The 17,778-nt window shown below is 44.3% G+C and overlaps 1 protein-coding gene across 1 annotated transcript; it reads right to left on the bottom strand.

Annotated features, from left to right (window-relative positions):
* Window positions 1-232: 232 nt before the first annotated feature.
* Window positions 233-12,281, bottom strand: rexo1 (REX1, RNA exonuclease 1 homolog). Its single transcript, XM_036522334.1, has 16 exons — window positions 11,966-12,281; window positions 9,167-11,061; window positions 8,541-8,642; window positions 7,990-8,206; window positions 7,727-7,884; window positions 7,461-7,598; window positions 7,123-7,246; window positions 6,499-6,624; window positions 5,734-5,871; window positions 5,526-5,639; window positions 4,963-5,036; window positions 4,351-4,461; window positions 4,026-4,141; window positions 3,550-3,688; window positions 3,271-3,391; window positions 233-2,306 (listed from the first exon to the last, which is right to left on the bottom strand). The coding sequence occupies exons 1-16, from the start codon at window positions 12,150-12,152 to the stop codon at window positions 2,218-2,220; spliced, it is 3,849 nt and encodes a 1,282-aa protein (XP_036378227.1). The 5' UTR covers window positions 12,153-12,281; the 3' UTR covers window positions 233-2,217.
* Window positions 12,282-17,778: the final 5,497 nt, after the last annotated feature.

Genomic DNA, 17,778 nt, shown 5'->3' on the forward strand with positions numbered 1-17,778 from the left:
ATGTATTAGTAACTCAATGAGTTATTATAACATTCACCAAGCATCATGGCAGTATCCTGCCTGCCCTTTAAACTGTTGGATGTTGCACACCTGACCCAACCTGACACAACAACAAACAAAACACTGAAATGCTTTTCATTTCATTTTTAATAGAAAAACAAAACAAAAAACAGAAAAAAAACAAATACAAAAGAACAATTTGTTTCAGCATATGTACAGCACCAGCATCTGTTGTCATTATTAGTCTCAGTGTACTTTAAATAAGATTGTACAGGTTAATCAGGTACATGTTTAAATTATACGATACCTGCCTTTATTGCATTTCTACATGATATAAACTGTGTTACCTATAGGGGGAAGGACTATACCGGTGTGTATGACAGACTAGGCTTACTTCACTAAAGATGCTCCACTTCCATGCACTATACAGGAAAGAGTGGGACAGAGAGAAACGGTTATAGACCATAAAGACCTGGGAATGTGACATTTCTGGTCCAGCTTCTCAGCACGGTTCAAGTCATACATGTGGTTCACTTACCAGTCTCAGACAACAGTTCCTCCGGGAGATATGTGACTCGATGCATCTTCTGTGTGGTTTGTCTCGTTCTACTTTTTGTTTCCATAAAATGATCAAGTCCTTGTTGGTTCATTTGCCTCACTGTCAAGCTAACAAATACATACTGCCATAGAAAAATTACTCTTCATCTGACTACAGGTCTTTATGTAGTTCAAGGCATTAAAATGGTGCACCAATTGTATTTCAAGGTGCAGTGCTACCATTCACAATTTGCAGGCTGTTTTGGAGGGTTTCTGCAGTAACGGTGCTCTGAGAAAATGACAATGGTGTCGCTGTGTCTAATAGAGATGCTACTGGTGTTGCAGGAGTTAATGCAGCTGTATTAATATGCTACACAGACGAGGCAGTCACACCTCAGCACACTGACAGCGAGGTTCCCCCTAGTGCAATATGGGTAAAATACTTTGGTCAAGTATGCAACAGCAGCATCCTTCACCTGAGGTCAGAGCCACAGTAACCCTCAGAGCTTGATCATAAAGCTGCCCAACACCCAACACCTCCCGCACTGCTGTGCTTACAGACACCCACCCAACAAAGAATGCTGATTAACAAAAAGCTACGCCCCCATGACCACTTTTCAAGTCTTGTGCAATGCTCACCTCCTCACTACCAATACCTTTAAGCCTTACTGAACCCCTTTCCTTCTATTTTCCAACACCAATTATGACAGCTAATTCCCATTGCCCCTTCAACAGAAGTCAGATCCATAATTCATCTTTTAGAAAGACAGAAATTTAACAAAAGTCATGTAGCTATCAGATACTGCACATCATCGTTCCCCAAATCCACTGCTGGGTGACAACCCACCTACTCATTTACTGTTCCGACACGTGCTGGTGTTCTCAGCTCCCATGCACAACTATATAAACTAAAACACATTACAGCTCAAAATGGAAGTTTAGGCTCATGCACCAAACACATTAGAAAGGGCACCTTATAACAAAGGAAAATATAAATAATATGATCATTACCATTTTATCTCATTCTAAACCTTGCAAAAATTGATCTTGTTAAAAGGGGTTCAGTAACACTTTAAATACTGCAGTAGCTCTGTATGAGAAACCTTCACACTTGTGGGCATAAGGGGCTGCATCTGAGAGAGAGGACATCACCTTCGACAAACAAATAGTTCAAATGCCCTGACCTGTTTTTACAGGGAGGCTTCCTTTGTGCACTTTTGATCTGACCCCTGTCAGTATCACTCAATTCCTTCAGCAGAGACACCCATACTGACAGGGAAACTAATAAAATGGCTACCAATAACAACGGGGACAATAATAATAATAATAATCCTAATAGTAACAAGAGAAAAAACACTGTTCATTCAAGCCCTCCAATGCAGAGCACTTCAGTGATTGGCTGCTCCAGGTCACATGACACAGGCAAGCAGGGCCTCAGGCCTGACTGATATAACCTGGCATGGCTCTGCAGATCTCCTGTAGGGTTTGTCCTCCTTGCCTCTCACTGTCACAGCTCCACTCAGGTGGAGCTCAAGCGCTCTGGTACAGCAGCACGTAAGTCCTCAGCACAAACTGCACCCCTCCCTCTCCGTGTCACTCCACCCTCGGCGTCCCTCTCCCTCGGGCTCTCCACGGCGACGAAGGGGGGAGAGGGAGAGAGCGGAGCAGGGGGGGCTGGGGTCATCTCTTGACCTTGCCATCTTCCCGGATCTTCCACATCATGAGCTCCATGCAGGCGCTGGCGTCCTCACTGGAGTTGTGCCCCTCCACTGGAAGCACAGGCAGATATGTTACACACCAGCCCCTCACACTGCAGGGAGCGCTTCAGTTCGGCTTTGTGTCTTAAATGCTTTCAGAAGTTGAAAAAGTGAAATGGATGTGGCAAAGGAGACCTTTCTCCTGTTTTCCAAAACTCTCACCTGCCTTTCTCTCCATCTATCCTATCCATCCCTATTGTCTATTAAAAAAAGCACTCTACACTAGTTTAGCACTTAACTCAGTATTTTACTGACCTCTTGTAGTACTTTTCGATAACTACTCTTAGCATTGTGATGCACTTATTTGGAAGTCAGTCTGGGTAAGAGCTTCTGCTTAATGACGTAATGTACTGTAACCGTTTGTGTAATTGTTTAAATGTGTTGAAAGATTTTGTCTTTCAGTTTTCAACCTCATCAATAACTGAGCTCATGTTAACCAACTGTATTACAAAACAGGTTAACTGTCAGTGGTCAATTTGTAACTGGCTATTTTTCCCACCTGGCAAATTAAAGGCAGTTAACAGGTGTGCAGCTTTAGAGAGGAGGCTCACATTTTTCAGCAGTGTAGCTGTGTGCTCAAGGCTGCTTTGGATTTGTTTTGCATTATTAAAATGAACCGTTTTGTAAGTTTGTTCCTTCCGTTTGCTTTTTTGTGAGAAAAGTCGGCCAGCTCCTCTACAGACATCTTTTTATAATTTGTAATGAAATCACAGGCATCAGTGCAACATCGTCTCCAACCTTATCCTGCATCCCCCCATACTAATGCAAACCCAATAGGCTTTATGATAGGATTATAATAAGATTTTTCACCGGTGAACCTGATATATGAAGGGAGATGCAGGCCATACCAAAGAACCTGTTTTTGACATTTCACCCTAAAAGCACCTTATTGAAGATTGTGAGAATTAAGTGTGTGTCAGTGTGTGTGCAAACGCACTAAGCCGAGGTGCCGGTGTGGTGGGGCCCAGTTCCTCACCGTTGTCCTGTATGATGCGCTTGAGGTAGTCGGCCATGACGTTCCGCAAGGCTCGCTTGTAGGGCAGGCCAAGACGATGTGGAAAGACTATAGCCGTGTCCACCACAGTGCTGTGGATGAGCTGGGGAAACAAAATCAGAGGGGGTGAGGGTGAGGAGAAAGGAAAGATTTACAGAGTAACAGAGATCCTGAACTGAGTGACAGTCTCCTATGATTGTGCAAAAACCCTGTCCTGGGTGCTGTTCCACACAACAGTGTCTTTGTCTCCCCCTTGAGTACCTTGAGTGCAAAGAGGTCGCTCTCCAGGCTGTGTCCAATAAGGATAGACTCTGCACTGAACATGCTGAGCAGCACCGCCTGGACGTCCCGCAAGGTGATTGTGGTGCTCTCCAGGTCCTCCTCTGTAACACCGGAGAACCTGACCACACACCGGACATGAGACACACACACATACACGACACAGAACACACATTAACACACGACACAGAACATACACAACCAACACAAGACAAACACAGTACAAATACACACAAGACACAGGAAAAAAACAAATAAATATATGAATGAACATACAAAAACATTCACATATACTGTGAGAGAAGGTCCAAGCAAAATAGTTAAAATGGACTTTCACTGAGAAAAAAATCACTGTTACAGTCTCACCTTGGTTGACACTCAAATCAATTTTTTTAAACAGGTTCCCCTTCATATAATCTACCATCTTTGTTCATTTCCCACACTAAAAGCAGGCATACCTTGTATTGTAGTCCACCACTTTGCTATCGGGCTTGACGAAGGTGTCGTAGATGACCTTCAGTTCAGAGTTAATGACAGTCACCCTGGTCAGCTCCAGGCCCTGCTTCGTGTAACACTGCAAAGGAGGAGGTAAAGAAGGCTTTGAGACAAAGACCTGGCCCCAGTCTGTTAACATGCTTCAACGTTGCTACAAGGGCTGTCAGATTTTGTTATACATCTCCAAAGAGTGTCTCCAAATTAGCGGTGCCGCATATCACTCATAAAACCCTACAACAATGTTTTTTGCTGCTACATTAGTAAAAGACCTTTAAACAGTGTGCAAACCATTTCACAGTCCAGGGCGTAGACTCCAGCGTTCCCATCAGCGGGCAGGGGCTTGCTGAAGGTCTTCACATAGCCATCAAGGGCCTCTTTCCGTCCGTCCTGCACGTGTTGCTGTGAGAAAACGAACAGACCACTCCCTCTGCTTTAAAACCACGAGAGACAACGACTGTTCACATGGCCAAATACATTACCTCACCGTGGCAAAACAGAGCAGTGAGTGAAAAACTGCCTGGAACAGCTGTGTATTCATCTGAAAAACGCTGTGATAACCTCCAAAAGCATCATACACTAACAGTGATTTATCATCAGCACACTGAAAACTGGACGGATAAACCACAATCATAGTAAAAAAAACAACTGTATGTAAGTCGCTTTGGATAAAAGCGTCTGCCAAATGAATAAATGTAAATGTAAATACAAACGAAACAAGTCAGGCTGCAATGTGTTGAGTGAAACACTGCCCTCTAGTGTGTGATTCTATTGCTGCCACTTCTCAATGAGATGCAATTATTTGTATATGTACTGTTATAAGTAATATAACATATATAATCTGTATAATGATAATGGTCTCAGGAAGCTGGACAGGGGTGTGGACATTGAGGACAGGGTTACCTTAGCTGTTTGGCAGCCTGGGGAACCCACCGCTCCACAGCAGCAGTTGTACTGCCTCTCCCAGCCTCCCGACACTGACAACAGAGAGGGTGAGATTCACACAGCAATTACAGCCACCACTGCCAGCATACACAGAGAGGGCAGAGATAAAGAATACCAATTAACACATTCAATCCTATAAAAATAATGTGCTTTACCCAAAGTGAAATTACATGTAAGGAAACCAGTCTTGCTTCAATTGTATAAGAAAAAAGAAGAAATTGTAACAAGCCACTGCAATCAATGCTGGAAGAGATTTTCCACATCCTCACAGCACAGAGCTATCAGTCTTTCCTTCAATAAGCTTTTTTGTAGACAAATGTCACCAGTGTTTCTGTATTCATAGGCATTCCAAAGAGAAAAACATATACCCTGTATATTAGATCCTGTGATGACTTTGGTTAAGAAAGATTTGTATCAGGCACTTGTATCTTTAAAGTCACTTGGCTCTTCCAAATGTCTCTAAAGCTGAAATTACTGTATAGACAGGCCGATGCATATGATAAACACACACTGAGGGTTACCTTTGTAGTGGCGCAGGCGGCCCCAGTGATAATAACACTCCTCCTTCCGTACACAGTTTCCATTGGCTGTGACCTTATACTCTGCCCCACAGCGACAGCACACCTTGGCCAATGCTGCAGAGACAAGCAGGAGAAGGGGCAAGTGTCAGCTGGATCAGCTGGAGAGGCGCTTCACCATTTCAAAACACAGGAGCACAAATGCCCTCACGGTCACAACTCTTCTTCTCCGGGACGTTGTAGACGATGGCTCGCCCCGAGCGCTCGGGATGCGGTCTGGGGTAACCGTGCTCCTGCAGCTGCTCCTCCGTCATCTGGTACTCCTTCAGCTTCCTGTACAGCGTGGCGCCTGGGAAATACGCCACGCAAGAGACACACCTCAGTCAACGTTCAACCAACAGCCCTGTCACTTAAAAGCAGTAGAACGTGTTCTTTAGAGCCATCCTGCCTTACGGCCACGGTTTGATTTATGCAAATTCCAGTGACAGAGGTGCAAGTGATGAGTGACTGAGAAGACTACACAGACACAGTGTTTATATGGGTTTCTGAAACCAGGTCTTAGCGCTGATCCATAGCTAAACCACATGACTGAATATGGGGTAAGTGATGGGTTGGTGGGACTGCGGTGGGTCAGGCTAATTACTCAGTAGTTTCCATTGCCTTCTGAATACCCACTTCTTTAGGCTGGTCACTCAATTTGAACCTACACAGACGTTGTTGTTGGACTATACCTTGGCTGAAGGACCCTTTGCTATTTGAACACATTACTTGTGGCTATGGTTACTACAGGTAGCGGTCACTTAATTATTATGATTTATACTGGACTTGCACCTAGGGGTTGTGGAAATTATATCTCCCGCTCCATGTTGCCTTGAACATTTATGCATTATACGTGTTCTGTATTAAAGAGCATCTGGCATCTATATATATAATTTATTAAAGAGCTAAAGCCCTAACACGAGTACAGATCAGTCACCCGTGAGTTTGTCTTCAGGCTGCTTGCCCGTCCTGTTGATGGTGAAGCTGGTCTTCGCAGCCAGGCGCCCCCCGAGCACCTCCTCATGTGACTGAGACTTCCTGTTGGCACTGCCTGCAGGGCTCTCTGTGGAAGGGGGGGGGGGGGGGGGATGTCACACTAACCACGATCTCAAACTATTTAAACTCAGAAGTGCTGTACAAATGCAAAGTGCTGCACTCAGAAGCAAAGCATGTCCGGCCTTGCTTGTGCCAAATGTGCTTTCGTGTGTGCAAAGTCTGTACAGGTGTATGTCAGTGTATATTTCACATATGCAAAAAGGTGGCTGCATTCCTGTATTTATTCACTGCATTTCATGTGCTTGTAGGTAAATGACCAGGTATGTGGGTGGGGGTACATTGGTGTGGGTTACTGGGACATACTGGACATGGCTTCAGGTACCTGCAGTCCTGTATGTATTCACATACACGCACGAGCATGGGTGGGTTAACATGACGTGTCGGACATGTGCGAGTGCTCGAATACGTGCCTGCGGTCCTGTATGTATTCAGGTGATTGTGCTTGCAGGTACACGGGTGTGAGCATGTGGGTGTGAGACCACGGGCGCAGGTCAGTGTGACCTACTGGACACGGCGGAGGCACTGCTGCTGCTCTTGCTGCGCAGCTTCTTCAGTGTGTTGACTGCCACGTTCAAGTAAATGTTCTTGCTGCTGCTGCGATCGTACACCACCTTTTCCTCCTGCAGGGCCTGAGACACCACAGCAACACACGCCGCTTGAGCTTCAAGGCGAGCGCTCCAACACGCATGATTACACTTGTTCATAACAGTTGGTAAACGTTCTTACTCAGAGCCAAACTTCGACAGAACCAAAGCAGACACTTTGAGTATGGTGGCTGTTGATATCCTCTCTTACAATGTCAACATGATTATCAAGGAGAGAATGTCCACACCGGCCCCCTACCGTCTCAAAGGCGATCTCCTCAGACGGGCAGAACTTGAGGCACTCATCGATGAAGATATTGAGGTATCGCTGGCGGATGTTGGTGGGCACTTTGGCCCCAAACTCGGTAGGGATGACTGGCCGCTTAATGGTAGAGCTCTGAGAGGAAGCAGGGGAAGATGGGATGTTAATCCAAGGGAAGGCCACAGGCAGGTATCATCATCAGAAACTGGGGCTGTGACTGTCTGGAAATGACCACAGTCTGTGCGCAGCCTGACTCCGCTCACCTTCAGTGTGGGCGTATGGGCCACTCTCTTCTGTGCAGTAGTGGAGGTGGTCTTGGACAGGATGCCCGCAGAGGTGTGTGCCTTCACGGTCAGCTGGCCTGGAGATGTCCTGCTTGGCAAGGACACATGGGAATCCGCCTGCTTCACCTCCACAGGACCTGCAGACCCAAAGGCACGCACACCCATCATCAACAGCACCTCACAGGGTGCCCCTTACAACAAGAATGCTGCCTTAAGCTGACATTGGTAGGAAAGGACCGTACCCAATTTTGCAGCAGCGACCAATGGATTGGGGCGGTGCGCTACCCTCCTCTTTTCCCCAGAGAAGCTGGAGGCAGGGCTGGGTGTGGCTGTGGCCGTCTTCACAGCAGCAGCTAGCTGCGCGGCCTGCTGCTGCGCAATCTGCATACGCTGGTAACAGATCTCCTGCGCAGTTGGTCTGCGGTATGGCCGCACAATGGGCTTCGGAGTGGCTTCCGTCTAACAGACAGGGGACAACTTTTATTCTGCACATCTGCAATGCCAATGCCAACGTGAGCTCAACACAATCAGAAACAAGCAGTTTTCAGGGGCTACAGCCTCAACTGTGGTGGATAGCAACTGTCAGGGCCTTTCTGCACAGGCAAATGGTACTGTTGTGACTTTGGGGGAGCTAAGAGCGCGTGAGCCACCGTACAGTTTCTAGGGCTGCTTTTCTGCAGCCAAAAACACAAAGACACACCCCCATCATTCAATGGACAAGGTCTGACCACAGCCACACAGCAGTAAAGACCACAGCAGAACTTTTAAAATTCTGCAGCAACGGCAAACTCACACTTCCTTTGGCCGTGAAATGGGAGATTCTCTTCTTCTGCCCTGGGAAGAGTGTAGTTAAAGTGCTTTCTGTGCCTTCATCCTCCTCTGGCTCTCTAGAAGGCTGAGGGATAAAAGAGGAGGGACACAAAAGAAAAGGGGGTAGCAAAAGAAGATGTGTAAGATTCATTCAACAGAAATATTTAAAGAAAGTAAGCTTCACAGCCATCAAAAACTGCCCCTAGACACAGACTAAATTGGTACATTGATGTTAGGGTAACAGGCATATAGTGAACACATTCCCACAAAGGGAATCTGATGACATTCTTTTTCTTTACCCTTAACCCAAGCTGGAGAGAGACCTGTGTCATTGCCATGACAGTGAGGTCCAGGCCATGGTCTTAATACAACACTGTGGTTGAATGGAACACAAGTAAAAGCCCATCACTATCACTTAATTCTAAAAAGCAGTATTTCAATTTCCACTTGTACATACATACTTGTACAAGTACAATATACAATGTAACTTTATGAGCAGCGTTAGCTTGAACGTAGCTTTTATATTAAATGTTATAGGATCCCATCAACCATGAAGTGGACTGGAGTATTTCACTGCAGAACATCTATGGGTAAAACACAGTACAGTACCTGTTTCGCTTGTCTCCCTTTGTCCTCTGTTTTCACATCCTTGGATTCATTGAAGATCCGCAGACACTCTTCCATAGGGTCAGAGTCTTCATCCAGGTCCACTTGCAGATGGGAGTAGTCAACAGCTCCACCATCATTGTCATTATCATCAGTATTCTTGTCCTCCTGTCCACCTTCATCTTCTGAGGACGACACAGTCAACACTGAGGCTTTCCTCTTATTTTTCTCAAAGCCTCCTCTCTTGAAAGCAGCTGCTGATTTCCTAACAACAGTCCCCTCCTCCTCTTCCTCTTCCTCCTCTGCGCTCTCAGCTCCAAACAGATCCACGTGAGTGAAAGACCTCCGTTTCTCCTTTCCAACCTGCTTAGCCTTGCCATCCGAGGAGGAGCAGCTTTTCTTTCTGCTGTCACTTCCTTGGCTGCCAGACTTCTTTCCTTTCTCTGTTCCACCGCTCTCTAGTTTCCCGTTCTTGTGCTCCCTGAGATTGGACGACTCTTTTCCGCCCTTGTCTGAAACCTTGGCCTTTTTAACGCAGCCCTCTCCGCCGCCCCTCTCCCCTTTCAGCTTGTCTGCACTCTTGCTGTCGCTTTTCCCCTTCTTCACCTCCTTACTGCTCTTGTCCACGGACTTCTCCTTCACCCTGTGCTTCTCGTCCGACCTCCTCCCCTCACTCCTGCCCTCCTTCTTGGACGACTCCTTATTATATTTCTTGGACAAGTCAATCCTCTTCCCATCTGAAGCTCCACCCTTATCCTTTAGACTGCTGCTCTTTCTGCTGGGTTCCCTCTCTTCACTGCTCATTTTGTCTGTTTTGCTGCTTTTCTTGTGACTGCTTTTACCTGTGGTTTGTTTATCCACCATTATGTCGTTAGGCCGACCAAGGTGTGAGCTCTCTGAGCCCTCTGTGTCACTCTGCGTTGAGAAATCCCAATCCTTGGTTTCCAAGCTTCGCTGTTCCTTCAGCCCATCAACTCCACCCTTCCCCCTCTCTCCTCCCCCTCCCTTCTGTGAGCAGCTGTCTGTCAGCCCACTGGCGCACTTCTTCTGCTGCAGACGGCTGATGGAAGTCGGCCGATACTCTGTTCCAGAGCTCTCCTCATCAGATTCAGAGAAACTTGCAGTATATTTCTGTAAATCCAGCACCGGTGTTTCCTCCTGCTGCCGCGGCCTCTTAAAAGTGGGCACATAACCTTCATCGGCCGTCTGGTTCCCCACACCTGTCGAGTGGAGCCTCTTTTTGCTCCCGGCTCCTGCAGCTCCTGCAGCAGCCACAGCCCTCTGGTCCACGGGACTTTTGTTGGTCTTGTTCCCCGGTCGAGCTGAGAAGTTGGATAAGGGGTCATATTCCAGGTCAGTGGGGGGTTTTGAGTTGTCCAGTGTGTACTTATGCCTAGAGGAAGAGGAGAGGAATGAAGAGGGTGCAGGGACAAGAGGGGGACTGGAGGGAGGAGAGGGTGAACATGGAGTCTGAGGGAGTGGGGCAGGCTTTTTGACAACCGTTTTGGAGACAGTAGTGGGCACATATTCCAGGGAACTAGCATGAGGGCTCTGGGTGTCAGAATCCAGGGTGTACTTGCTGGAGCAGGGTGTTGGGTTGTAGTCAGCAGTCGGAGCCATCTGATAACTGCCTGGATCATACTCCAGAGGAGATGCCGTAACACACAGCTTGTGCCTTTTGGCACCGACACCACTGGTGGTGGGGTCATATTCTTGGTCCCCAATGCGTGACAACTTCTTCACCTCACTACGTACTGCCTCAATGGCCCGATTAACCAGTTCCAGCTGCAGGGCACCTGGGTCCAAGGGTGCTGGAATGGCCAGGTTTGACACAGGCTCCCCATTCTGTTGCTCCCCAGGCCTCACAACCTCCGGGTTGTATGGGTCATAGCCTAGCTCTGGAGACAGCAATGAGAGAATGTTTATTTAACTTTTTCTTATATGCACTAAAAGATACAGCTAAAATGCCAGATAATAGGGGTTGAAGTACTGCAGTTAGTGAGACTACTTGGGTTTAACATGGAATGGAACATGTACTAACATGAATTAACACAAAATGCAAGCCACTGGAGGTCCCCTGTGTATACTTGGCTCCCGTTGACCTCTTGTTAAATTAAAACGGAATCATTTCCTTAATGGAAGGCTTCCTGGAATTTTTAAAGTTAGTCCTGAAGACACATATATGTCACACAGGACTTCTAATCCAGTTTATTGGCTTCAATGACAGGACATCTACTAGTGGTGTCCACATCTGGTCCTGGAGATCCACAATCCTGAAGGTTTTAGACGTATGTTTCAAACAGCTGCTGACATCTGAACAAGGGATAACTCAAGTGTCTGTCCAATCAGCTTCACTGATTACTTCTCCAGCGGACGGTACTGGAAGGTTAAATTTAAGGGCTCTGATGAGCCATCAACTAAAGGTTAGCCTTAGACATGTCGGGACTGAAACCGAGCATACACAGAGGCGCTCCCTGACTCCATAACGTCTGCAACGAGAACCGCATTAATACTTTGAGCTCAAACATAGTAGTGCTACTTCTTCTATTCATAGCCAAGTAGCTAGCCAACACCAGTGCAACCATAAGAAATAGTGCCCAAATTAGTTTATGTAAGTTATCACCATTCATAATCGGATTGATTTAAAACGAACCAGTATACAGTAATTACATGCTCGGATATACTCGAGACAGACAGCAAGCTAGATCTACATCTTCACTTAGACAATGAAGGCTGAAGGTAGACACTGCGATACAACCATTCCAAGTACACATGGGATTTCCTAAAATGAGTACAATTCACCATTTTGTTTGGAGCAAGACTCTTTGGTTTTTCGGTTACTGTTTCCGCTACAAGACGCCCGTCTGAGTTTGCTGTGTCTGAAGTGACAGTACGGTCTGTTGCACCTATCCCCTTCGCTTCTCCCGTTATAGCTTTCGGCATAAAACGGGCAGTCAATCCCACGGAAGAAACCGGTGGATCTCAGCATCCTCCAGGTTGAACACTTTCATAACCGCCAAAATAAAACTGAAAATGCAAGCAGTAGGTGTTCAGTCAGTAATCAGTTTTGAAACCGCTACCGCGTAGCCGTTCTACATACACAACAATAACAAACGTCTTGTCGTCGCCATGTTTCTGAGAAGAAGAAAAAGTAGAGTGGACGGCCCCAGCTGTCGCAGATTCTGACGTCATTTAGTGTACCGAGAATCTGCCTGTTGGAGAGCAATTCTGCCCCAGCTGCTGACCCTGGGTCAGTTTCAGTATTTCCTATAGTGTAGCGCAATAAACGTATTAGTAAAATAACATTTCACTGTGTGTGTCAGTGGGGGTGGGTAGGCAGCTGCTAAACCGGCGGTTGGGCAGAATGTAGGAACTGTTCCGTCAATGAAAGGGCACGAAAAGACCCAAACCGTAAACGAGATAAGTCTCCGTTGTTTTGGTAAAGGTTCAGTGGTAAAGGCGGGCGTTAAGGATTTAAGTCTACGAAATACCTTTTAGCTGACTCGGTAAATTAGCTAAGCATGTTCAAATACACCGCTAGCTGGCTACAATAGCTTGCTTGGAGGAGGACGAAATCTCAAGTGTGAACAGGAAGCGGTAGCAATCAATAGGCTAAGGTAATTCCCCTCCAAGTGTCACAGCTAGTCTTAAAACATGATCATCAGACGGCTTTTTTCACCTAGCCAGATTCCAAGGCTATATATATTAATTGAGATAATACACATTCCACTAGCTAGTATAGTAGACAGTGGTTGATAATGGTTAGCGCTAACTGTTTGAAGTGATTGTATAATAAGGGCCTGTAGTCGAGTGGGTAATCACTAATAAGCAACACGATTTTATGCATCAATAATAACCACCAAGAGAGAAATATTTTATTTAAAAAAAAAAAAAAAAGCCTTAACAACATAAAGGCCTTCCACAAAGTGGAGGGGTACAAGAACAGTGACACAGGTAAGAAGTTTGCAAAGTTTAAAAGGTGGGCACATAAGGTCAATAAGGCTGCGGTTTCAATTCACCAACATGGGTCGATATAAAATTGCATGAAAATCATTTAATCAGTGCATACGTTTGCATGCAACTTTAACAACGATAACCTACTGATGAGGCACAATTACTGGTACTTCCGCCAATTGAGACTTGTCAATTGCCGGAATGTGTTATTGACGACTGGAGTTACTTCAAAGAGTTGCCGAAATCTTACACAGCGCCCATCAATCCCTGAAATTACGTCAGTGTTTCAAGCGAACCACTGAGTAATGCGATGAGTAGGCCTACACGACCGTGGAGAATCCGTACATTTAAAAACATTCGTTGTAAAGCCCAATATCACTGTTGTCACTGAATCAGCTACTAGACAGAATATGACCGAAAAACGTAACCTGTAAGACTATTTGCGATACCTATGGTAGGCTACACCTTTATTTAGTATCCTAACAAACCCATTCTCAAAAATCAAGCAACGCCCTTAATGTCAACATAGGTTTCGTCATTGTAGCATTCCAGAAAGGGCCAGCAGCATAAATTTTAGATCCACCTTTATAACAGCGTTAATCCTATCGATCAAAAATAAAACATAGCAAGATACAGCCAAAACTACATGTTAAACGCCAACCCTTCCAGCTGACACAGAAGCATTTGCTGCTCCTTTCTTGACATTGAATTTAACCAATCTTTGCGCTTACCACTTCCTATACAATTCAGAGGTCGCTCCGCTTTCAGCGAGTCAAGACAGTTTATAGCGAATGAGTTTATAGTTTATAGTAATTGAGCAATAAGCACCGAGGGAACAAATTTACAAAAAAAAAATAAATTTACACAAACATTTGCGCTTATTCCTGGTGAGTTTTAGAACAACAGCAGCGACGTTTCCGGCGTGGATCTCTTCAGATGGTTCCGAGACAAACCAATCGATAGGTTGAACACCAAAAATCAATGTCTAATCTAATATCATAGAGTATTCATCCACGTCCCTTACCCTTACCACATTGTGCATAACAAGATATTTCTGTGTTTTGTGTATAGGAAATTAAAAATCAAATCTATGTAGACACAAATTGTCAACGACAGACATACATTCTGCTGCACGCACAGACGGTCCCTATACGCCCACGACGAAACGAAAAGCAAAAGCCTTGCTTGGGGATTTTTTTTATCTCTATTCACAATCGCAGACACACCTGTGGCAAGGTTACCAGATTAAATAAAGTAATTTTAGTCAACGCGTCTACCTCAGCACAAAACAAATAATACAGAAGAGTAAAAAAATCTAAAAGAAATCTGGTAAGGTCTCTATGCCACATTTTGAACACCAGGATTTTAGAAATTAGCTGCAGTTAGCCATGCTACAAACCTTTGACCTGTAAGTAATAAATAGCCTAAATGCATCTCTCCAGAAAAGCAAATAAATAAGAAATGGGCTGAACCAAATGCCTCTCAGCCAATCTCGGTACCTCTACGTCGCCTAATAGGCCTACACTCGGTTCATCAAGACAAATTACAATGTGACTTTTACACACGTTGTATGAGCAACAGTGTGGATGATGGAATGTATGTAGTTTTACTTTTAGTTAATTTCTTGCTCGTTTACCATTGGCTAAATAGTATAATAGTCTAAATAAATATCATATAGTCTACCCAGTGGCGGTCTTGTGTTCTTATACATTTGGAAATGTTCAAAAAGCCATGTAATTTAAAATGAACACCAAAGCAGGGTGTACATGTAAACAAAGTTTAGCAATGCTTCGAAGAGAGATCTGTTTTTTCTTTTTAGCACTGATCTCACAGCAGCCGAGATTGTCATACAGAAAATCCAAAACAAATCTGTGTGGTTTGAGCTCAAACACAGTCCTTTGTCTTTCCAACACACACACCCACTAAGTCCACTATTTTTAGATTCGCCCTAAGGGTATACGTTGTACTTCCAAAGAACACCTGTCCTGTGCAGATATGAGAGAGGGAAGCATTTGTTTCCACAATGATCACAGAGGAGGAGAACACCATAGTTTAGTTAGCTGTCTCACTGGACTTCACCAGCCCAGGACAGTTGTTCAAACTCTTGTCAGATATGTTATCCACCGAATGTTACGGATTTTCAAGCCATCCTATATCTACACGGGATCAACAGTTAGCCCCTTTTTGTAGTTTCTTACAAAAATGACCTCAATGAACATGAGGTCTAACTCATTACAGACATTAAATTCTATTTAATCTATTTAAACATATAGATTATGAATGTAACCTCATACAGCCACACAATGGATACCCAAGCTTTTCACTTTTGTTTTTAGGTTCTTATTTTTTCTTCTTCTCCATCTTCATATTCTGCCATATCATCAAAAGTGTTCCAGTACTTAAAAATTATGTTTCTTGTCATTGGTTTCTCCTTACCTTCAACTACTAGCCACATCTGTTCACTGCAGGTCACTTTTTCCCATGGCAGAAAATTCTGCAGAAAAGATAAGCTCCTAACTGAAATATTTATAATAATTCTAACATAATAATTTAACCTTAACAGACCACAAGAAACCTTTATACACATACATTCCCTGTCATTTCCTATGTCAGTAGCAACAGCATTGCCTTGTATATCCACTCATGACAGGTATCAGGGTAAAACGCAGGCTTCATCTGTAAATGAGGAACATCATATTATATATTTCTTTGAGTGTCATTTTGTGCAGAACTACTTGTCCATGCTATTTTTCATCCTGTGGAATGGAACCATTTGTCTTGAGCAACAAAACTGTGTAATGCAGATTAATCCTGCCTGTGCAGCCAATTGCCTAACCCTATTAAATGCACTTTTGTAAGTTGCTCTTGATAAGAGCATCATCCAGCTGACTAAATGTGAATATAAACATAATAAACAAAATAATTTTGCCATTTACCTGCATTGGTTGCTTCTAATGTGCAGGTTGATTATGAGCATTTAATCAGGATCATGAAATTGCATCACTATGTAACCCCACTAAAGCCATTTGTTCAGCAACTGCAGAATATTTTCGAGACACTAGAGGGAGCAAGATACCATTCACAAAGCATGGCTTAGCTAGAATCTATTGAGCCATTTTTACAGACACTGCTTATACTTTTCTATGTACAAGATTACGAGTGGCGTGATTCAGCAGTAATGGAGCTCTGACGGTCATGTATGCAAATGTCCATGAATGAATGCATGTTCCCACTGGAGAGAAGGAAATGTGTGACACAGGCAGGTTTCGCCACACAATTTTGCAAAACACAGAAGTAAGGAGGCCATAGTCTCCTCACTGCAGTGAGCTGTAAGGGTACAGCTATTACCATAGGTTGCATCAGCCCATTTTGCAATGACAAGTACAAAAGGAAGATGTGATTTTTCATTACCATCTGCAGTGTGATTGATAGGGGCAATAGGTCACTTGCAGTGCTGATTGACTAAATCTTGTTCAGAAGATAAGCTTATAGTCCTCTGGTAATGCCAACGTAGGCGATAGCTCACAAGGAAGAAAACATTACTGGGAAGTTGCTTGTTTATTTAACCTGTCTGAAAGAAACCTGCTATGCCAGAAACGCAGAACAGTGTGTTTACCATCCACACCACGTGTGGACCTTATCTAGAACTCATGAAAGTCATAAGGGTTTGAAGGACAACCAATTACAGACAGCATTGTTGTTCAAAGCATTTTTATTAATTTTTTTAGAAAAACCATACAAAATTCTGCAACAGTCTTATGAAATTTAGCTTTGAGTGAACTGCCATCAGTCACATGGTACAGTAAAGTGCTTTTCTAAGTCATTGCCTTGTTTTAAGTTTGATTTCCTTTTCCCAATTGCAGCCCCATAGGGGCTCCGGACCGACAGCGCTGGGGGTGGGGTGGTGCCTTTTACGCCTAAAAGAATGGCCCTGGGACTGATGGGCATCACAGGGAGAATTCACATTAAAAACAATAAAATTAAAATAAAATGAATGCTCTTCCCCTCCAGCTCAATTATTTATAAATTGCCAGTGCTTCGTTTCAGCTCATACCCTGGATGGCCTTTACCAGGAATGCACTGGAGCTAGTTTCCCAATCGCAGGCAAGTTCTCAATCAAGAGTAACTGAGTGCACAAGTGAAAAGGTTAACTGACTACCTAACGTTCCAAGATTCTCCTTTAGTCAGAATGAACTCATACTTTCTGATTTCAATGCATAGAATGAAAAGAATGCACAAAAGCATGGAGAGTTCACGTCTCCCAATTGCTAACCCTTTCCTAACAAATTGGTCTAAAGTAGCAATAGTTACAAGAAAGAGGTAGCACCTCAGTTTTGGCATCTTGATATCTCCAATTTGGGTACCAATGCTTTGTCTCTGTGCACCACTGAGAATGCTCACTATTATACAAAACAGTAAATGTTCTGTAAATACCTGGCAGGGTGGGAAGGGACACAATAAAAATACTGAATTGAATCAAATCTGAACACTGAACCACCTAACCCATCTTGTGCCTTGGTTTTGTGTAGCTTTAGTTTTTGATTTTTGTCTGAACAAGGTAGTTTCCCGAAGCAAAATACCAGGAAATAACTGCATATATATTCAAGTCTTACTATAAGACATAAAACCCACAAAGATGCATCTGTAGAAAGATTACAAAG

Source organism: Megalops cyprinoides, chromosome 2 (genome assembly GCF_013368585.1).
Source record: "Megalops cyprinoides isolate fMegCyp1 chromosome 2, fMegCyp1.pri, whole genome shotgun sequence".
In the NCBI taxonomy this organism is placed as follows: Eukaryota; Metazoa; Chordata; class Actinopteri; order Elopiformes; family Megalopidae; genus Megalops; species Megalops cyprinoides.

What these genes read in the sequence shown, in the direction of transcription:
- rexo1 (XM_036522334.1), bottom strand. Translation starts at nt 12,152, where the DNA reads ATGCTGAGATCCACCGGTTTCTTCCGTGGGATTGACTGCCCGTTTTAT. An exon ending in GTCTTGCTCCAAACAAAATG is followed by an intron (nt 11,062 to 11,965) that starts GTGAATTGTACT and finishes TGCTGTCTCCAG; the next exon opens with AGCTAGGCTATGACCCATAC. An exon ending in ATTTCACGGCCAAAGGAAGT is followed by an intron (nt 8,207 to 8,540) that starts GTGAGTTTGCCG and finishes CCTGTCTGTTAG; the next exon opens with ACGGAAGCCACTCCGAAGCC.